Raw genomic sequence first — 22016 nt, 5'->3', positions numbered from 1 at the left:
GCCTGGGACGCCTGGGTGTAGACCTCATGCAGGTGTCGCTCAAGCTCCTGGGCCCGGCGCTCGGCTTCGCGCGCCTCCCGTTTGGCTTCGACCAGAGCAAGCTTGGCTTTGGCATCCTGGCTGGGATCCTTCCCGGTCGACACAGCTTCCGAGCCACTCGTCAGCGAGTCACGCCTTGAGCGTCAGTGCGTCCGGGACCTCGTCGACGTCCGCGTCCTGGATGTCGGCCGGCTGGCCTCCTCGTCCAAGCGTGCCATGTTGACATTCAGCCTGGTCGGGGGTCGGCTCACGTTTGGGGACTACTTCGCGCGTCACGTAGAAGCCCACGTCTCCAGCGCCAACCGACACACCAACCGGACCCCGGGTGGACATCGCCAAGGATCCCAACTGGGGCATCGGCATGTGCGACGCAGCGCTGTACCCGAGCGTCGAGGTCGACGAGTCCGAGGTGGTGTTCCTGGACACGTACGACTCGGACGTCGCGCCGTAGGAAGCCCGGTCGGAGGTGCCAACTATGCTCGAGACAGGGTCCGAGGTTGCACCTCTGGCCGGGGCATCCCGGGCGGATTCTTCAGCCGACGGAAACTCGGACGGCAGCGACTCGAACTGGGACGGCGGGGACGCAAGCGAGCTCTCGGCCCTTGGCGGCGCATGCTGCGGACGCTTGGGCGCAGGCTCACCGGTGGACAACCCGCTCGGACTCCGGATGGGACGAAGACCAGTCAGACGCAGGTCCGGCCCAGCAAGAGTTCGTAGTCTTTCATCAATAGATCTCCATCCGCGTCTTCCGCGTGGTAATCCACGATCGGCGGCTTCTCTGTCTTCGTTTGGGCCTCCAACGCTGGCAGGATCTTGAACGTCGCTCCGACGACCAGCTCGCGCCACTCAATGAGCTCGACCGCAAGCAGTCGCTGGACGTCTCCGACCAGGGTCCGGATGGACATCGGCTCCACCTTGGACACTCGCATCTCCACCCAGGCCGGCACCACGTTGACGAACTGGAACCCGGCCTAGAACAGGAGCATCTGCAGGACCGCAACGCACTCCCGCGAGTCCAGCAACCCGGTTGGGATCTGGACTCCGGCCAGGCCCCGCCGCACGACGTGACTGACGCGACACCTCTCCGCGTCCTCGCCCTTCGCGCATGTCTCCTCGCTTAGCTGTCATAGACGCTAGTTAGGAAAGTTAGCGCACCTATATAAACGTACAAAATATAAACAACTCCGGTGAAATCCCTGGTTCGAATCCGGGCACGCGCATCAGCTGAGGCGCGGCGGGTGAACGCCTGACCACCCAGGTGTATAGCTCGGTGCGTCCCGGGTGTAGACCCCGAAAGGGGTGCACCCAGAACAGACCCTAGCCGGAGATAGTACACCTAGATGTACACTCCAACCGGGGTGGCGTGTGTCCTTGTGAACAATCCCTGTGGGTTCGTTTGTCTTCGTAACCAGGGGTCTTCAACCGTGGATGAGTTGTCTTGATACTTGTAGGTCGGTAGGTAGCAGGGCAGAACGTAACCTTCCTGGACGTCGCCTCTGACAGCCTTTAAACAACCAAACAATACAAACAGATACATAGTTATATACAAACACGTAGCCCTTTCATATTCTTTTGGACCGTGAAAGGGTCGGTCACTACTCCAATCATCTCCAGCCGGACTCCGGGATACTGGTCAATCCCGGTCGGCTCATGCGCACCACCCTCAAGTACTGAGGAAACCTACACAATCAGATACCTCCTATCACACAATAGCTCTTAAATCGGTACTTCCCACCCGGGGCTACTCCAACCGGGGTGACAAGTAATCGGTAATATGAAATGCGGGGCCTTCCTGGTCTGGACGAGCTCAACCGCAACTAGGAAATGAAATGGGATGGATCAACCTCGGGTTGTCGCCCGGTACTCACCCCAACTTGGACTGGACTTGGTTGCGGAAGCTCGACCCAGATGTCACAGTTGCTGGGCCCTCACACGAAGACTTAGTCGGTCCTCCGGGAATGCATGTCCGGTAGGCTGCTCCAACTCACCTGCGCGATCCTTAGCAAAACGAACTCTGTTTATCTGTTATATGTGGTCTCTCTCTCTGTCTGGCTATCTTCTGTCGATCTTTACATGCAATCCATCTTGACTTGTCTTCGCTATGGTCTTGTCGCCGTAATCGTCCGCGGTCCCTCGTAGCATACTTCCAGTAAGTACAATCATCACTGGGTACGCATGCGAAGTTCAATGTTCCACGGAATCCGAACAGATCTTGGCTGGTCGGTTTGGTCAGTCGGAAACATCTTGTACTTTGTATACTGGATCTTTGCATCTGGGATGGTATCTTGGTATCTCCTTCCGGGATTCACGGCTATCTCCAACCGGGATCATACTCCACTTGGGCTTCACATCCGGGGTGTCTTGGACAGCTTCACGGTTTCTGGGTCTTTACTCGATCCGGTCGGGCTCCCCTTGCGTTGTACAGTGCACCAAGAGCAGGCGGCCTCCAGTCGGAGGCACTTCTACGCCTCCTTGGGCTTTGCCTCTCGTTCGTACTTGGTTCCAGCCGGGGTCCACTCTTGGGGACATCTCCATCCGGGGTCACCAAACCTTGTACACTGCCAACGCGAGTCCAGCCGGGATCCGCTTTTCCCATACGCCACGTGTCGCTGCCTCCCTTTCCCATAGTGAGCCTCCAAGCCAACCAATCACAGGCGCGGCTCAGGGAATCCTCGAAAATCTCCAATCCCATCGTGTCAGAGGTCGGTATTTTTGCAGAACATATTCCACGATTTTGCAGGGCATGTTTTATGGTGCAGGGCCAATTTCCTAGCTGCATTAAATCGTCTCTGGCAGACGCGAAAGCTTTTTTTCACCCACCAATACACCACGAGTGGCAGGCACATCGCCACAGCTAGTGCTACCACAACAACTTTTCGAGAATGTCAAGCAAGCGGTCGACAATCCCACTCGCCAAAAAACAAGAGGTCATCAAGTGGATTGAATGTGAAGGCGAGGGTGTCCCCACCAGAGCGGTCCGTCACTTCGGCAGACTGAGCTGGTCCCTCGATCTCGGCACGGTTCGGCAATGGTGGAGGCAGCGTGAGGTCGTCATGTCTGCGTCTCCTCACCGAATTCGACTCGAGGGCGGAGGAAGGCGCCGCATCTTTGCGCGAAAAATCAAGAAGGAGATGGTCACGAGAGCCTGGATTGCAGCCCAGGCGCTGTATCTGTATGGGGAAAACGTCGAAGAACCTATTCGTACTTTCAATGCTTCGCATCAGTGGGTTTCCTGCTTCATGCGCCGCATCGACTTGTCGCTCCACCGCCGAACCGACCTTACCACTCTGTCAGACGACCTGCTTGTTGAGCGCGCTGTTTCGTACATGCGCTTTCTGGTTGAGAGCAAGGCCAATTTCAACCCCGACCACACCGTTCTCATGGATGAGACGGTAGTGTACTTTGAAGACGCAAGGAAGCAGACCATTCAGGTTCGTGGAGCGCGCCATGTCGTCGCGAAGTCAACTGGGTTTGCCTCCATGCGCGTTACGGCGGCTATGGCAGTCACGACATCTGGTGTGGAGCTACCGCCCCTTGGTATCTGGAAGCACAAAAAGGGAAGCCGTCCAGTCACGAAACAAGGCGCAGTGTACGTGGGTTATCAACCCAAAGCCTGGGTAGATTCGGACCTGTTGTGCAACTGGATTGATGTCGTTTTTACGCCGGTGTTGCAGGCCGACGGGAAAGCAATCATCTGGGACTCGATGCGGGCGCACCTCTCCAAGAAGGCCAAGGCAAAGTGTGCGAGCCGCGGCATTTCGCTGTGCGTCATCCCCGGTGGCTCGCACCTTACCTACTAGCCGGCGACATCGGCATCTTCAAGCGCTTCAAGGACTTGCTGTGCTCTACAATTGACGAGTGAAAGAACTCCGACCAAGTTGAGTACACGAGAGGCAGGAACACCAGGCCTCCTAGAGGACATTTGGTCTCCAAGTGGGTCGCCGATGCGTGGAAGGAGACACCACAGTTCGTTGTCAACAACTCCATCGACGCCACTGGGTTTCATAAGGACCCAAGCGAGTAGTTCATCCGGAAGCATGCCGATTACGGCCGGAAGTTCCTGCAGCAGTGGACCGCGCAGCAAACAAGCGGCTCAGCGTTGGATGAAGATACCGGCTTGAATGAGGAGCTCAGCAACGCACTTGACGACATCGATGCCGTTGATGAGTAGGACGAAGGTGCATATCGTTTATAACGTGACGTAATACACAGCATGCTTTGATGTCGAATATCCGCGGTAGTGTTAAACACTGTTTTCAATGCACGATGTCCAAAGTATTATAGCGTGATCAATATTGCGAAATAGCCAATCTAATCCAGTGTAATTGTAGCGGCGGATCGTGGCTGCATTTGTTATGGAGTGATTTTGAATAAATACTCTTTGCCGAGGCGCAGTTATTTCCTCCCAAATTCGATTGATTTTTGTGGATAAACTAAATAGTGACCCGGGTACTATTCGGTGAAATCCGTAACGTGTTTTTTAGTAGCTCAATTTTGCGTTCGCCTCTTCAACGATACAATCTGGCGCCGACATCGATGTCTGGCGTCGCCGGAGGCCAAGTGCCGTCAGACTTTGATCCGTTCCCCAATTTGTTTCACTTGCTCTTCAGCTTCCTTGGAGTAGCCGCGGTGCAATGGACTCCATGCCGACGAATAAGCTGCTTCGACTGGTCCCAGCGCCGCCACTGCCTGTGGTCCAGCAACTTCCCCCATCTGGTGCAGCACTGGGCGCCATCCTCGCGCCATCACCAAACGCGCTGCTCTCTTCACTGGAATCCTACTCGCATCGGCCGTTCTGTCCCCACAATGCTCCCGAGTCCAGTTTTCGCAGCAACGCGCCAACGCTGTCGTCATCACGGCAGGTCCGCAACGCGGCAAGAAGCGGTGAGCCCCGATGTCCAAACATCGGGGCTGTTGGGGGCGGGTATGTTGCTAACCGACGCCTGCAGCTCGTCCAAGAAGAAATGGAACCACTCGTCACGAAGGAGGGGTTACTTCTTCGTCTCGATAAAGACAAATCCAACGACAACTACCACAAGACGCTGGTTCGCGAGCTCGGACGTCTGGAGAACGAAGGTGTCGCCACCTGCGGGAAGCTTCAAATCGTCGTGTTGTGCGATGAGCTCGACGGAGCGACCGAGTTGATTGCCGGTTCGGTTTTATGTGACACTGCCTCACGTCGCAGAACGGATCGTAGCAGCCGAGGAGAGAGGCGTCAAAGTCTACCATGTAGAAGACCAGGCCAGTGCCCAGACATTGCAATGTGCCCGGCATAGAACGTCCTGATCCAGTATGAGTCACGGTTTTCTTCGCTGAGGACAGCAGCCTGGTGTACAACAAAGTGTAAGTTTTTTTTCTTCCTCGTTTTCAAGAGTAAGGATGCGTTGTTTTGGAGACAAACACTGACTGAGATTCTGTTTCATTGGATCTAGGTGTTTGATCGACGGGTGACGTATCATCAATCGCTCTCCGAACCTTAGTTTAACCCTCTCAGCTCTCGCCCAAGGCAGCAAACTTCAAGTCGCTTCCAACCTTGAGAACATTGATGAGAACATTGACCTGGCCTACAACAGGAAAAGGCTCTAAAGCTCACGCTCGAGAACAGTATGATTCGCGTTTTCCAGCAGCGAGACCGGTTGTATCCGACGGATGATGTGGTGCAGAGCACCGACTTGAGGCCTAGCAACGAGGACACCGACACCGATTTGTCGAACCGGGGTCCGGTCAGCGGTCGCGTGCCGATATCGAGACTAGTCGGGGTCCAATTCCAACCAACCGATGTCGAGAAGGCCATTATTATCAACTGGTATACGCCGATGCAACTGGTAGCCGTGCTGCCAGCCTCCACACGGCGAATCTTTTTCAAGAGCTGCACACAAAGCGCTTTGGCGATTGACCACGGCCCACGTCCGTGCGTACCGCGAGACTGAGAGTAACACCATTATTTGTGATTCGGCACAATTAATATGGAACTGGATTTTGATTATATTTTGAGAAAATTCCGATAAGACTCAATGGAGCATTTATGCAAAAGATGAAAGTATCACCGTGATACGGTAAAACTCGGCTTGAATCCGACAGCGACATGTCTGTTGACGGCGATGCAGAAACGGTGAATATATGATGTCTCGAATCAAATCGCTATGATCGGTCGGTTTCATTTCATAAAAGGAGACTCTAGCAAACGTATGACATATGCATACAAACTTCAATCTTAAATATCTCTTAAACTGGCACTCCCTGCAATCTGAGATGGCTTTAAAACTTGATTGATTGCAATTGAAACGTTTTTGATCCGTTGTAGCTCCACAAATAGTCGAACCTCGTCCTCTTTCTGCTGGAACCAAACCCATCTTTGTACGTCAAAATTGGACGCTGGGGTGACAAAAATCGGCAATCCGAAATCTCTCTTCAATTTTTCATTAATCTGTGGCGAGTGAACTTGACCATGTCAAGCTACTTGTGTCCTTTGCTGCAAATCAAGAGCTGAAGTTGATGGTGAGCGCAGCACTCGGGAGTGCATTTCTATGTATGCACACTCTATCGTCTGTACCCACAAAGACGACCATATCCAGAGTTGTGAACCTTGAACAGAAACGAAGTAGAAGCTCACCCAGGCGTCAGTGCTGACAGGCGCCTATAACGGCTGGGTGCAGGCGATGTTGTCAAGTCGATAGGAAGTATCCGCGAATGCTACACGTATCGCTGTTGCGGCCAATGCTACAAACTAGAAACAAATAATAATTACAGTAGCATAGTTCGTTTGTTGTTTATTGACGAAACTCTTAATCCCCAGTACAATAGGATAAATGGACGGTCCAAAAGCTTGACGCTGTCGTAAAATGAAACATGAAAATGAAATTTTGTTAGCATACGCTGAAACTGCTGTACTTACTCTTTCTGTGGACGCATTAGCTTCATATATCAATTGTCGTGCAGGCATAATGGCCATTTGAAAGTGTGTCTAATGGCATATTAGCTTGACAAGTTTGTCCTAGCATGCTAGGGCAAATTTGAAGGTTTGACTTGATCTTGAGTATTGACATTGCTAGTAATATTTCCAGCTCCGATACAAAACCGACACGCCATGTTTTTTTTGTCTGGGTAATACGGTGGTAAGACAAATACCGAGGTTTGTCCTACGGACCGGGAGGTAGGATAAATTGGCTTATGCAAGCGACACCAAGGACCAATTTTGTCCAATTTCCTAGGACAAATTTAATGAGTGTTAAGTCACTAGCTCAATAGAACGCCATCCAACATAGTGATCACTACATCCGTGTCCAGTATCTTTAACGAAGTTCCCACTGGATTCTGCGGGTTCATGTATGCTGCCGACTCCGCATGTGTTGCTTATCTAAATCCAAATTTAAGGCAACGGTGTTAGCGTTAAAACGTCGATTGCAACAGTGACTCAAATTAGTAAAGTGATAGAGGCGTGGGTAAGGTGTGGATGTGCTCGCTGAAATTTAAGTATTTTTATCCAATGCTTGCATCGCTCAAGCGATCGCTATATCATATGTTCACCGCCGGAGCGTCGCTAAGAACAGGATCTAGATAATGTGGAGGTAGCCTATAGTCGGGAAATCTTGAGGCGCCTTTTGGTGAGCAATGTACAAGTCTAGTGAACCATACCGGGGCTTCACACGGCACTTAAACCGCGACAAACGCTGTTGGAGAAGCACGCCGCTGCCTTAGCATCCGTCTCAACCTCCGCCTCTAGCAAGTAGTCATCAATGCATCGCAGCTGGTGGGCATCGCATTCTCTGAAATGGATAGCGGCGTTGTCCACGCATCCCTCAGTTCCTACTCGACTAGTAGAGAAGTCAGTCGGCCAGACACGATGGGCCGAGTTTGGAAGTTCCAAAGCCAGCTGGGGTGCTGACTACGATTTGTGGAGAACTCAAGCTAACACGTTGCAAATCCGGCCGCAGGTGCTCTAGGAGGAAGTGCACTAAGAATCCTAAGAAATATGGCCATCGTCGAAAACAAGACGTTGGAGATAGCGCTGGTTACAGCCCAAGCCGTCATCGCTGGTACCTCGGTTGGCTCGTCGCTGCAAGTGTTACTAGTCAAGTGCAGCCCAGCCGTTTTAGAACGTACTTAACCCACCGGCGACCGTCATCACGATTTTGCTGGGATAAGACAAACCTCGGGGGAAAGTGCCGGTTCAACCCATACAGGTGGTTAGGGTAACTGCGACTCTTCAATGTCCCGCCGACAGCGTTTTGGCCAACGCGATCTGCTTGCGGATTTCTCACCTTGAAAGGTAGATGGGCATGGGTGCCGGGCTTCCGCGCCACCATTGGCCACCGCACAAGCACTTACACCCGCAGATTGCCAGGTGCCCGCGCAGGATTAGCGCTTCTCTACTATGGCAAACTTCTGGATTGATACGATGCACCCCTCACTAATGTTAACTTTCTTTTACCTTGTATCATTGCCTTCTATAGATGCCTTCGCGCGCTCGAGGTACGTTGGTCGAGGAGCTACGAGTACGGCTCTACCGGTGCCACTGCGAACTCCGAGTTGTTCCGATCGAGGCCTGGACGCTCCTGTTCGTGGAAGAGCGCGGCCGCTACTTCGGCAATGTACGTGAGGCGTCAGGGCTACTGGAGATGCTGTGGGCTCGGTAGGTGTGCGAGCTGGACACCATCTTCAACCCCCACAAGGTAAGGCGGCGTTTTGACAGCTTTGGCGTTCATACCTAGGGTGGTGGTGTTGTCGACAACCGTATTACATTCAGGACGAGATGTTCACCGGCTACCCCCGGAAGGAGTTGAGCAAGGAGGCGATCTTGCGCATCTGCACCCACCTAAGCTACGTGCCCCCCACCGCTGGTGAAACCATGCGGGTGCTGACATTTCACCCTAACGCGAGTCGACTCCACAGTGAATGTCCAAGCGCGAAGCCGAAGGCATGACGGTGGAAACAAGCGGCAGGGAGGACGCCAAGAGCACGTCAGGGACAGCGAGGTGTGGCAAGACTTCAAGAACGACAGATACAACGGCAGCTTGAAGCATGGAGTCTTCGTGGTCGGCTGGGGTCTGGTTACGGGGCCCACGATTCCGTACGTCGACTCGAGTAAGCTCGTCCACTACGAACACTTCATCTTGTATTGTGTTCTCTGGACCTGGTATGACAGCTCATGGGGCGACAGGGGCTTCATTACGCTGTCAAACTCAACTGCAGGTCGAAGTTGATTAGAGATGTGATTGATTTTCATGCAATTAATGCATAGTTGTTGGTTTAACCCTCGGTGGCAATGTTAGAGTAGTGATCGTATGTACTGCATCGACCATCTTCGTTCAGCTGCGTACAGGTGTAAATCCCGAAGGGAGCTGGTGTAAGTCATCGGAACCTGAATTGTTTCAGTAACTTCCACCGCTAGCAAAACGAATTTAGGCACGTATTACGATGCCGTAGACACACTCGTGTTGTCAGCACCACCAGACGTAGATGAGGTAGCTTCATGCCCAAAACACGCATTGCCAAAACCACATCTTCTTCGAACACAGTGTCGTGGCAAAATAAAAGGGTGGCGGAGCTGCTAAGGGAGCTGGGTTGAGTCAACTTCGAGTCTGGATCAGCTCTGATAACAGTATCGCTGACTTCACCAATATTGCGGATGTCTGCGGTGACGACGCTGATCTTGAGCAAGTGTGGAAAGCGCGATGCCCTAGACGCAATCGGCTCCATACCTCTAGCGGCCAGGTCACGTTGGATCTCAATACCAACCGCACGAAATACTTGCGTTTGCAGTGAGATTTGAGCGAGAACATTCCCACGCCGGATCCAGCATCCAGAAATTCGTCATTCACTTGAATATTCGCTTCTTCGATCAGCATGGACACCCAGCCATTGTAATCTCCCCGGTATTTAGCTGACGTTCACTCGCGCGCACATCGCCGCACGCCGCTATCTGGAGCCCAGCACCCGCTGCGGTGAGTAGGCAGAATAGTCCCTCAGTGGCGTTGTAGGTTTCTTGCGGTGATAGGGTCGCAATGGTATGTGGTGAAGGTGAACACCGTAGAGGAGACGCGGCTTTGGCTTCCAAATGCAGTCCTGCTCGGTCTGGTGGCGGGCGGAAATAGCGTGGGGGGAAAGCTCGTACACCGCCTCGAGCTGAACGAGTTGGCGATCCTCTTCATCTGAAAAGTCGGCCATTTTTCGCTTCGGCTACTGTCTATACAAACTCAAGTAAAACGACCCTATCGGGGTTCATACTGAAACCGAGTTTGTAAGTCAACGTTGGGTCGCTGTCGTCCGAGTCAATGTGGACTCGTTCAGGGTCGACGTTGACTTCGCTATTACTGAAACTAGTACGTTTGAGTCAATGTCGACATGGTTTAAGTCCATGTTAGCTTCGCGATCAATAAAACAAGCATATTCGAGTCAAAGTTGACTCGCTCTAAGTCATCAGTGACTTGGAAATGTGTATTCATTCATCGTAACGCAGCAGCACACACAACTACGGCAGGATGGCACTCTCAAACGCAGCCAATGCTTCCATAATCTTCGCGCATGCACACGCGTATCTGCCGTGGTCCATCGAGTGAATGACGGTACCTGTCTTGTCGTGGACCAACTGTCTTGTCGTGGACCAACTCATTTCTTTTCTCCCAGAACTCGACCGCAAGCACCTCAAACTCTTCAGCGTCCGCCGTCTTCGATCCAAACGCCTCATTCGTTCAGCTCTCGTCTCGCGATGGTGTCTTGCAATCCGCTGTTCTCAGTTTTCACCGCCTCTAGCGCAGCCTTCATCGATTCCAACTGCGTTATCACTCCATCCCGTTCTGCTCGCATCGCCGCCCTCTCTTCCTCGATCCGGTTGCGGTTGGCTTCGAGCTCTTTAAACGTAGCTGGGCACCCGTCGTTCTTGAACTGCTCATCCAGGAGTCTGTTCATTTCCTGCCTCAGCAATATTCAGCCTCCTTGTTGCTTCTCTCGTTTATTTTCATCCGCGTCCAACTGCTCCCGCTCCCGTTGCAGGCGATGCGTTACGTTCTGAAGACGCCGGCAGTCCTCTTTGAGCTTGGCCTCATGGGATTGCAGCTCCTCGGCAAGTTCTTCCTCCTTGTTCTCCATATTCTTCTCTCACGTAGCCACCTCCTTCTCCCGGTCCACCAGTTTTTTCTTGCGCTCGTCCACCTCTCTCGTGAGGTTGTTCATGTCTTCGTGCACATCCTGGAGTTTCTAAGCATGGCTAGCCTGCGCCTTAAGTAGATTGTCTGCGTGCGTGGTGACGGATTGGTTCGACAAATTCTACTTAGTTTCCACATGGGCAAGTTTGTTGCGCAAGCCACTTGAAATCGCCTTCTCCTTGGCTAGTTGTAAAATCGAATTCTGCAACTCCTTCATCAACGCGATAGTTATATCGTTGTCTGGGAGATCAAAATTCCTGAGTTCGGTCAGCTCGTTTTCAGCGGCTGCTAACTGCTCCTCTAATTTCCTTGAGCGCGTTTGCGCCTCCTCTAGCTGTCCTCCGAACTGCCTCAGAGCTTGCGAAATAGAGAGTTCAAAATCCGCATACTCCCCTCGCAAAGGGTGGGTTTGCAGGTTTGAGCTGGGGCACCTTCCACCTGCACGGCCACGGGTGTCTGCGCTTGGACGGAGATTGGAGGCCCTGGAGCTTGGTCTAGCGCTTGCGATGCTTGGTTTCTGGCTGCGATAAGCTGCTGAGTCGCCTGGATGTCGCATTGCTCGATCGCCAGGTGCTCGCCACGTTGCGATAGCTTCGACGAACCCGATCCAGCGGTCTGCGCGTGTGCGTCTGCTTTCAGGGCTTGGTCCGCTAAGTAAACCGCGTAGAACTCTTTCAGCAGCGCAGGCTCGTGACGATGGAGCTCTTCTGGGTTGTTTTTGAACGCCTTGAATTGAGTCAACTTGCCCAAAGCCTCGTAGTCCAAGTCGTTGCCGCTGTTCCTAGCAGCTGTGTATTTATCCACCCACACACGATTCTGGTAGTCTGACATATTGTAGTAATCACCTGCCTTGCCGGTGCTCGCCCTTTTCGTCTGCGATCTTTTTTTGTAGAGCCAAGCACGTGGACCGGAGCGCGTGCTTGGGTACCAGGGGAATCGTCTCTCCATCGCGAGTCGTCGCCTCGTTCTCCGATGTACCCGCGGCGCCCAACTCGCGCGTCGTCCCCTTTGACCCTTCGCCAGTCTTTTGGTAGTCTTCCTCTGCTTACGAGGGCTTGGCGAAGTGTCTGGTCCCTCCCCCTTCTTCCGCTTCTGCTTGGCATTGCCGGTGGCAGGCGTGGTCTTGGCAGCGTTTGCTGACTTGTCAGTAAGCGCGCTCGTCCGCTTTGTCGCTGGCTTGTCCGTCGCCTTTGCAGCTTTCTTGCCCCTCGTCATGGGCGCCTCGCGAGCAGCACCACCAGTAGTTCCCTCGCTCTCTGCAACTTGAGATCGCTTCGCCATCAGCACTTTGCTGCACTCAAAGTTCTTTGAGAAAGTGAAACCGCAAATCCTACAGTTGAAATAAATGGATGTGGCCCAATTCGATTTGGAATCAAGAGGACTGTAAGTCAACGTTGATTTGGTATAAGTCGTTGTTGAGCTGGCTTCAGTAACAAGTGTCTAAGCCAGCGTAGAGACGTTCCAAGTCGTAGTCGACTTGGTGACTCAATGAGAGATGTACGAGTAGATGCACATGATTGTCTTTACAAAAAGATGCAGAAGTGGTGAGATAAGCGCCAACGCAAGAGTGGATACGTCAAATTAGACATTTACTGAAGCTACCAGTCACCGCTTCAGCATTGCCGGAGCACCTTAGCGATCACGCATAAACTCTTCCAGCGTGATGATGTAGGCGCGCGGCATATTGACGGTGGTCAGCTCGTCATCGATGTGGAGCTCATTGACGGTGTCCACCTCGTTGTCGGGGCGCGGTTCCTCCGGTGCGTTGTGTGTCCAGATGTTGAGGTACTCCACGAAAGTGCGACCAGGGATAGCGTGACCAACACGATTAGTGTTGCTTCCGCTATACCAGGGGGGCATTCGAACGCAGCAACCGCAAGCTTGTCAGAGGGAATGTGCAGATCCTGATAGCGCTCAAAATCATCCATCCGAAGGTTGCAGTTGTCGACGATAACGATATCCACGCCACGGTCGGTGCTGCGCCACAGGAGTTCTCTGCATTGTTCGTAGCAGCTTCGATGCGCCTCCCAAAGCCGACTTGCGTCGAACACATAGGATCCTCCGCGCTGGAAGAAGAGGCCAGCTGAGCAAATCGAGGCGCGGAAATCAACCGTTGCTGCATAACGAACGACCTCTTGAGCAAACGTTGTCGTGCCACTGCCTGGGAGGCCTCTCATGATCACGAAGAGCCGAGGCGGGTACTGCATATACGCGCGGCAGTCCTCTCAATACGCCCGGTAGTCGTCAACGACTTGTGAGCGCAACTGGTCCGGCCAAGATGTCGATGTTGACTATCCCAGATCAATGTTGACTTCTGTTATGTGTGGTCCACACATGGTCGGTGATTTGGTGTGGTCAACATCAGAAGCAGCGGAATCTTAGAGGTTAGACGACATCCGACGTGTGAGAAATGGAGTTCAAAGCCCGCCTGGACGATCTCAGCGGCGTGGGCGACCGTCGGCCAGCATTTCGGTGAGCCCGACCGCAGCGTCACGGCGAGCGTAGCGGTAGCGGGGACAGCGAGAGCATCATGACGAGCATGTCTCGGCCGGCACAGCAAGCGCAGCACGGCGGGCATTGCGGCTGTCAGCACAGCGAGAGCAGCATGACGAGCATGGCGGCGGCCAGAGTAAGGATCAGCAGCATGGCGAGCTTGGTGGCGGCCTTGGCGGCGACGGTCGATGCGGGTCGGGTGACAGCATAGTTGGATAAGCGCGGTTGAGTAGTAGCGGGCGATTTCGGAAATGAGGTTTGGGATTGAGCGCACATAAACGATCTTCTGGCACGGATCGCAGCACGAGCGTGATTGGCCGCGAAATGGCTGGCCAATTACACGTCGCAAATTCAAACGAGGGGGGGGGCGCTGATTGGCGTAGATACCGGAGCAAAAAGCTGTTTCTTCGCAGCCGCGAGCACCTCGTGCTCCCCCTGAGCTTGAGTCTCCTTCCTCCATCGACCTCCGTCGATCCACCGCACACACCATCACCTCCGTCGCGCATCGGCATTCGGGCGCCCCTTTCACGCGCGTCCTGACCAACTCCGCGCCGATCCACCGGGAACACCAGTGCCATACATCTAGGAGCCCACACACCGCAGCGACCGTCGCTGCCAAGGCCGCCGCCAAGCTCGCCATGCTGCTGATCCTTACTCTGGCCGCCGCTATGCTCGCCGTGCTGCTGTCGCCCATGCCGCCGCCATGCCCGCCGTACTGCGCTCGCTGTGCCGGCCGCCTCCATGCTCGTCATGCAGCTCTCACTGTCCCTCCCCGCTACCGCTACGCTCGCCGTGACGCTGTGGCCGGGCTCACCGGAATGCTTCCCGACGTCCGCACTCGCCGCCGCCGCCATGCTCGCTGTTCATCTGTCGCCTACGCCGCTACTATGCTTGCCGCAGCTATGCTCGCCGTGCAGCAGTCACTGCTCCGGGTGCCGCTATGCTTGCCGTCAAGTTTTCTGGTGAGCTTCGATGGCTCGCTGATCTGGAGTTCCAGCGCCTCACGTTGCCTATGTTGACATTCCCCAGCCCAACGGTGAATCCCTCTTCTTTACACGCACGTGGGTGGGTGTGCGGCCGTCATGCCCGCCGTTTCGATTCTCGCGAGCTCGGTCGTGATGCCCGTTGCCATGTCCCGGGTTACGTGCACGGTGAGTGCGACGCCGAGCGTGTATTTATCACTGTGAAAACAATGTTGAGGAGCTCTAGAAGCAGTGTAGGACATCTAGCAGTACCAGTCTCTTTGTTATTGCCAAAGGAATCTGCTAAGCAATTCACCTGCGATGTCAACATTGGCACTTGCAACTCAACATCGAGATATTACTAGTATACGATCGGCTCTGTCGTGCTTCGTATCCGGATGTGTTTAGATTCGAAATTTAATATCAGTATAGTTATATGATCAAGATCAACAATGCCCACGTATCCGGATGCTAGAAGTGCGCCTTTTGCTTCCCCCCACCGTCACTCGTCGAGATGGCACAGAAGCGCCGAGTAGGCAGCGGGCGCGACACCCAGCCGCCCCGAAAGGCGCGAAGAAAAGCAGCGAGGACTGTGAGCTCCGAGGCATCTGGTAAGCAAAACGCATCTTTCACTAGCAAATCGTCGAAGCGATCTTATAGTAGACGTTCATAATGCCGCAGACGACGAGTTTGAAGTCGAGAAGATCATCGAGATGAAGTTTGTGGAGAGCCCAAGTACCATGTGAAGTGGAAGGTTTACGACATCACGTCGTGGGAGCCGGAATCGAGTCTGCATTGGCCTGAGCTCCTCAACAAGTTCAAGGCAGCACAACTTCAAGAGACACGCGCGTTGAAGAAAAAAACAATCCGAAAAGCGGACTTGCCTGATCGAGGTAGCCACGTGACGGCTAAAATCCCTGCAAAACACCAAGAGGGTTCTGAAGGTAACAAGCAGCACGTGTTTGTCACATGTTCTCATGTTGGTTTTCGGGGGAAAAATGTACTAACTGTAATAATGGTGCCCAGGTTCGGAGGAAGTGTACGAAGTGAAAAAAATCTTCGTGAAACTTTTCGTTTTGGCTTGTCTTACTTTGAGGTGAAATGGAAGGGATATTCCCAAACGAGCTGGGAGCCTGCCTCCAATCTGAACTGCCCTGACAAATTGGAGAAATTTAGGCGTCGCCAGAAAGCAGCACGTCAATCTATGCTCGAAACCCCAGCTCCAGCTAAAGTCACCGATGCTACCGGGACGGTAGGCCATCACAGCCCTCGGACAGATACCGATGAGAACAAGAAACCCAGCGGTGGATCTACAGTTTGCCAAGCAAGCAGAGCATCGATTCCAGAAAATAATGGAGTGGGAGTAACCAATGATGCTGACAATGCGGCCACCGAGAGCCGGCAAACCGGTGATCGAACCGAAAATGACTACAAGTACGATTACCCGGATTACTTTCCCGAGACTACCGAGGAAGAGGCGATCTCAAATGGAGGTGGTGGTGTTGAGCCTTGTGGTGCAGGGATTCCAAACAACCTTAATACCGATGGAAGGAATGCGGATGCTATGCCATAGCTTACTTTTTAATTTGGTTTATTTTTAAAAATTGATGGAATGTTATTTATAATATTCCATCAATTTTCCAGTACCGCGAGCAGACTCCAGAGGGTCAGGCAAGGCTCGCAGAAAAGAAAATCGCCGCGGCAGACAGCAGAAACAACCGCAACACCCTCGCAATATCGACGTACTCTTTCGTCTCCCAGGAGTAGAGTATCTGGGAAGAAATCGAAAAGACGTGCGGAGATGCTTGCTGATGAAGTGAACGTGCGTATTGATGACGATCAGCTTTTGCTTACTTTTTCGACAATTCTGTGCTTAGTTTCAAGTAAAAATGGTGCAACATCAGGAACTTTGCAATTGTCGGTCTCTCCCCACAGGTATGCATTAAATTGACCGATGCATCGTGCTAACAGCTGATGACAGCCCATTCTTCCGACTGGTGTACTGGTTGACAAATAGACTTTTCTTCACTATACTATATCCGCAGGGACGCTGTCCTGTTTGAAAAAAAAAAACAAGACAGCGCATCCATTCTCTTCTTCGCTTCTGACCGAATAATAAACTATCTGTATTGTAGAATGAAGCATACTATAGCTACGAATAGTACTGTAGCCATAAGGGCAATGCCAGCGAAGCCCACCCAGCGGGGTCCAGCTAGCGCGGCTCAACCAACGGCGCTACCCAACAGCGTAATGACTGGTACTCGAGTCAGCTTGTGCGCGTTCAGCTAGCTAGCATTTGAACTCGACATACGTGCAATATAATCCGTTAAAATGTGTTCAGCATATCACATTTCCTCGGCATTGAAGTCTTTCCTATGTTTCTTTCCAGGCCATACCTAGTCCTGTCATGGGCAGGTAGCACACTGCTAGCCCGGCATACATTTCCCTATATTATTCGGCCGGCAATCGGCGGTATCGGCCAGCGCTCGCGTGTGTTAGTAGTAAGTAGTTGTGTAGCATACATAATTAAGGTAGCAGTCAGTAAAGTAAACGGTATTTAGAAGTAAGCGAAGTAGCGCTTAAAGTATGTGAAACTAGCAAAGTAACTCAATAAATGAAATAATAAATGGACTCGAGGGGGAGCAATTGCACCCCAGGGGTACAAAAAATCGGCCTGTATAATACAGGGTTTAGTATGGGGGAAAGAAAGAAAATTAGGGGGGGCTAAAGTACCTTCTGGAGTACAAATCCGAAAGTACGTGTACTGGACACAGTCCTTACGAACTGTGAACTGTTTGAAGAAAATCGCACCGCAAGTGTGTCGAATACTGTAAATCTCGAAGCTGGTTTTACAGTTTATATTCTTGGTAGCCCGGCACATCACTAAGTTCGATTGGCTGTTTATGACCCAGTTGGGCTAGCTGCGGACGGGAGGTCCACAAGGCCATGGATTCGAAGATCATTAGCTCGTTCCTGAAACTTGCTGTTCAACTAGATAAGGTTCGTTAATAGAATCAAACCATACATATATTATGAGGCCGTTATCTTCTAGTTGTCCAGCACCAGGAACAGCAGTAGATAGACAAAAGCGACCCTCATGGTCGCACGGGTCGGTTGAAGTCACGGCTGCTTACACTCGTAAACCCCTTCACGATCGGACCGAGCTATACTTCCGCCCATCCTTCGATGCCGAAGTGCGCGATGAGCGATCAATTCTCCGATGTTGTACCTAGTAACCCGTTTCTCAAGTGATAAAAAAACGCATAAACATAAGTGACTACTTACCGTGCTCAATCGGCTCAGGTTCTTCGTGTTCATAATATCCACTGGACAAACACAATCGCCTAGCCACTGGTTGCGTGTGCTCATGAACACGGCACTTTGGAGAATGGTAACTGGAGTAACCCGCCCCCCCCCGGGCCAAGCATCATGGAGCGTCATCGTGGGCCCTCGCCACAGAGAAGCGTGCAGAGGGTCGTGAGCAAGCAACGGTACAGCGAGCAGCATGAACAAGAGCCCCTTGTGCTGGAGCAAGTTGATTTCGTTTGTTTGACTAAATACATATAACTTTCAAAATTACTTGCTCACGAGCAGAGCAGCTCGTGCGATACCAACTTTCTAATATACATGGTAAACCAATTACCTGGGAACGTCCTTAAATGGTCCATCACTGCAAAAAGCAATGGTTTGTGCCAACCCTTGGATTTCGCAGTGACGAAAATTCAAGGACGCTTTTAGGTAATTGGTTTACAAAAGTCTGTTAGAATGTGGACGTTCTGGCTGTCCGATATCAGCAGGCGGCATCCGTCTATATGGCTTATAAAATTGATAATATAAGTATATTTAATATATTCGCCTTTGCCCTGTTGTAACGATGCATATGCGTCGTCAATGGAGCTCTACCAAAACCCACACAATCTCGATATTTGCTACGGTCATAAACGTGGCGTATTTCTCGTAGCAAATCCGTCGTAATTTGTGGAGACGTCAAATTCGTCTCCACCAATTGCGTCGAGCGCAAATGAAACGTACCATTATGTTGGTACAATTCCCAATCACCACTCGTGCTGTGCGTTCACGCCCGCGCTCTCAAGCTCTACGTCAGCACGCCAAAACCGTGGACAGCAGAGCCAGCGGAATAGGCTGAGCGTTTACTACCACCCAAGTTGATTGTACGTGCACCTTGCGCATTGTTTGCTACTGCTGTCTAATGAGCTGACTGACCGCACCGCGGCATGGTCACTAGCCAACATGTACAAAAGGGAGCGTAGCCATGCATTTAGCACTCAAATGTGATGGTTTTGGTCGGTATCATCGGTTGTAGCAAACACGACGCAAACGGGGACATATTTGTCACATAAAGTGCGATTGTGACATCGTTTGTGTTAGTTCTGGAAGAATTCCAATCGCTGCTGCATGTTCCTACTGGAGAGCTCAACCTGACGAAGACCATCACTTTAGGTTTTGCGAAGCAGATGCGTTGCAAAGGCTTGAAGTGCATTTTCTTCGTGTTACCAGGTACGCCCATCTTGTCCCCAGAGGCGTGTATGCCAGCAAATTTGTTCTTGATCTCCAACCATGTGCCAATGGTCTGCTAGTCATCAAGCGAGAGGTGGATATTTTATTATTGTTTCACTATCGCTCATGTCCGTCCAAACCTGTTTACATTGCATTCAAGATTTCGAGTTTGGACTCAAAAATGACACCCCACTTTACTATAGTAAACCTAAGTCTATTTATAACTCAAACTACAAAATCAGCGAAACATCGCACGAGCTGTCTCGTTTTGCCCCGAACAGGACAGCTCCCATTCCCGACATCAACCCACATGCCGGCGTTCGTGAATTTGCCTCGCATAGATATCAGGCGATGGCTGCGAGCAGCAGCTCGGGGATGCAGGTGCGTGGTGCTGGTGATGCATGCGGTGCTTCTGGAGGTACTAGCTATGGGGTTTATTTCGTGCCTACAGCTTACCTGGCGGCGGACCGCACAGCCGCAGTGGCGGCGAGTAGCAGCGCGGAAAGGCAGGTTGGTGGCGTACGGGGTGGATGTTCAGGTGCTTTTGGTACTAACCATGGGGTTTATATGCGTGACTAAGGTGGCTGCCAATACCGTGTATGGTCATTAGTAAAGCGTCGATGCATATGCATCGTCTATGTGGTTAGTGCATGGCGAAAGCTAGTTCTTACTAAATACATGACATTTGTTTCCCTTCTCTTTACTTGTCACATCAATGGAGGCTTGCTGTGATTTACTGGCCTTCTCGGGTAGCAATCACATGATTTGAAAGGCTGGTCTGAGCAAACAAGCCTTTGCTCCGCATCGCCCAAACTTGCTTGCTTAGCCGACCAGAAGTGGGCATGGTGTGACCTTTGACGTCAAGCTCGGTGTGGATGAGGAAACTCTTTATTAGTTAAAACCCTGTTGCCTGGACAACTTTGGATAGTTTAGCCAGCCGTCAATTTCCCAATGATTAGGCTGTTGTAGAGGTCCTTTTGCATAAACTTAATCAAGTAACGTATCGGATTTCATATCAACTTTCAAAGGCTACAGAGGGTGATTTTTTATTTAATAATGCACCACATGATGCATGTCGCATGCGACATGCCAGAAAGGTCGTGGCTTTGCTAAAGGGCGCCTGGTGAGTGCTCTTATAAAAGGAAGTATACTGTTGTATACCATAATTTTGTCAAGGAGATTCGCGAAAGGTTGGTGTGATGTCGATCAACCTGTTAATTGGGACTGTGATACGTGTACGGATAGGAAGTGATCGATTGAGTGACCTAAATAAGCACCCGAAAATATAGATTAGTAAACACCTAACAAAACTATTGCTACGACGATCGGCTCGCCAAGAAGTGTTTAGAAATTATGTAAAACGATACTACTAATCACCATTCAATACAGACAACCACATCGAATGGTAGATCGCGACTAATTCCTAGCACTATGCTGCGAATGTAAGTGTGAATGGGGCCTGGAACTTGCAATAGCGAGGTCAATATTCAGAAATGCAAGCAGCGTTCTTGACCTGCTTAAGTACAGAGGTAAAGGTGCGTTCATTGCTTACTACGATGAACCAACAGCAACCTATAATGCAACTGCACGCAAGGTCGGGCGCTAAACAGCAAGCGCACCATTGTGAAACTGTCCCTTAGAGTTTGCAAAAATCAGTGCGCGATCTTTACTGAGGTACCCCTGATCTACTACAAGACCCAGCGCGGGAGCACCAAGATGGAGAAAAATGCTTCTTTCGTCGACACTGCCTACTGCGAAGGTGTCAGGAGCACTTCGCTGGCAAGCCTGTCATAATTGTACATGACAATGCCCCAGCCCGCAGTCAGACCGAGGAGCTGGTGCGTGAGTGTGATGACATTGTGCTCTTCCGATCCACGCATTGCCCGATGTATGGAAGATGCCATCAGCACATATGTTGCTATTATATGCTTTCCTCCAATGCCAGCACGGTAAATTGCTCTTACATGTTGGTTCAGGGCCCTGAAAGCAGCGGCTAAGCGCTATATGGCGCTTAGTCAAGGCGTCATGCTCAATGCTCTCCGCAGCCAGATGCCGGAGCTGCCCGTGCAGGTGCTGGGGCTGGCAGCAAAGAGCTGCATGAACTGCATGAGCCTTCGTCTTGTGAACAAGATGACACTTCACTGCACTCAGACAGTCGCCGTCAATGCAATGTTCCGTCCATGAACGGAGAGGTGTCGGTGTACTCCAGCAGGCGAATCAGTGCCGATCGTCCGTGCCCCTCTTCAGACCTTTGTCGGGTATGTCGACGATATGCACGGAATACATGATACTGGGTTTTCTTCTCAGATAGTTGCTGAAGATGAAGCTGCTGTAATCCTTTTGCCAACGAAAATTTATATTAAAAATGGACGACACGATTTTGTTTTACTATACATTGTGATTTGGTACCAAAGCAAATCGGTGCAACTGTAACGGGTTCTACCGCTGCTCGAAGTGCTGTCGTTGCGCAGGTCCACCATGGATGCAAATTACTGCAACAGCTGATGGCCACAGCGAAGTAGTCGGACGTAGTCCGTTTATTTTTTTCAATATGTACGCTCTCGTTCTTCTGTTGGCGCTCGTTCGCCTCGTTCTTCTGCTTCAACTTGCTCGCCTCTTTCGCCTCGTTTGCTGCGTCTCAATTGGGTGCCGTCCGTAGCCCGCTCGCATGCTACTGGTCTGCTGGTCGGCGCCGACACACTGGTCATCGCCCGACTCGCCCCGCCCTTGTGGGTGCCGGTCTATTGGGAGCCTTGGAGCAGAGCCCTTGCCTGGCCCATCTCCCTCGTCTCCTGTTCGCTCACTGTCTGCTGTCGTCCGCTGACCGCGCTACCGACCTGCAAGCGTCTCGAGGCACTCG

The 22016-nt window shown here is 51.8% G+C and overlaps 7 protein-coding genes across 7 annotated transcripts; 4 read left to right on the top strand and 3 right to left on the bottom strand.

Moving 5' to 3' along the window:
• Positions 1-2921: 2921 nt before the first annotated feature.
• On the top strand, positions 2922-3287 carry PHYSODRAFT_411209 (hypothetical protein; the record flags this gene model as incomplete). Its single annotated transcript, XM_009538803.1, has 1 exon — positions 2922-3287. A coding segment is annotated over one exon (366 nt), but the record flags the coding sequence as incomplete, so codon positions are not given.
• Positions 3279-3839, top strand: PHYSODRAFT_528566 (hypothetical protein; the record flags this gene model as incomplete). Its single annotated transcript, XM_009538802.1, has 2 exons — positions 3279-3344; positions 3390-3839. 2 exons carry the CDS (start codon positions 3279-3281, stop codon positions 3837-3839), a joined length of 516 nt encoding a protein of 171 aa, XP_009537097.1.
• Positions 3840-9426: 5587 nt separating this feature from the next.
• PHYSODRAFT_529064 (hypothetical protein) lies at positions 9427-9825 on the bottom strand (the record flags this gene model as incomplete). Its single annotated transcript, XM_009538801.1, has 1 exon — positions 9427-9825. A coding segment is annotated over one exon (399 nt), but the record flags the coding sequence as incomplete, so codon positions are not given.
• A 1311-nt stretch (positions 9826-11136) lies between these two features.
• PHYSODRAFT_253632 (hypothetical protein) lies at positions 11137-12014 on the bottom strand (the record flags this gene model as incomplete). Its single annotated transcript, XM_009538800.1, has 3 exons — positions 11137-11229; positions 11625-11971; positions 11996-12014. 3 exons carry the CDS (start codon positions 12012-12014, stop codon positions 11137-11139), a joined length of 459 nt encoding a protein of 152 aa, XP_009537095.1.
• Positions 12015-12815: 801 nt separating this feature from the next.
• Positions 12816-14530, bottom strand: PHYSODRAFT_340607 (hypothetical protein; the record flags this gene model as incomplete). The annotated part of the gene is made up of 5 exons (XM_009538799.1): positions 12816-12971; positions 13058-13384; positions 13585-13726; positions 13777-13847; positions 14141-14530. 5 exons carry the CDS (start codon positions 14528-14530, stop codon positions 12816-12818), a joined length of 1086 nt encoding a protein of 361 aa, XP_009537094.1.
• A 4686-nt stretch (positions 14531-19216) lies between these two features.
• On the top strand, positions 19217-19735 carry PHYSODRAFT_306674 (hypothetical protein; the record flags this gene model as incomplete). Its single annotated transcript, XM_009538798.1, has 1 exon — positions 19217-19735. One exon carries the CDS (start codon positions 19217-19219, stop codon positions 19733-19735), a length of 519 nt encoding a protein of 172 aa, XP_009537093.1.
• A 1137-nt stretch (positions 19736-20872) lies between these two features.
• On the top strand, positions 20873-21340 carry PHYSODRAFT_340606 (hypothetical protein; the record flags this gene model as incomplete). The annotated part of the gene is made up of 3 exons (XM_009538797.1): positions 20873-20915; positions 20972-21044; positions 21133-21340. The coding sequence occupies 3 exons, from the start codon at positions 20873-20875 to the stop codon at positions 21338-21340; spliced, it is 324 nt and encodes a 107-aa protein (XP_009537092.1).
• Between the last annotated feature and the right edge of the window lie 676 nt (positions 21341-22016).

This window comes from Phytophthora sojae (assembly GCF_000149755.1).
Source record: "Phytophthora sojae unplaced genomic scaffold PHYSOscaffold_12, whole genome shotgun sequence".
Classification (NCBI taxonomy): Eukaryota; Oomycota; class Peronosporomycetes; order Peronosporales; family Peronosporaceae; genus Phytophthora; species Phytophthora sojae.
Note: the sequence above shows the minus strand (reverse complement) of the source record. Positions and strands in the feature narration are given on the sequence as shown.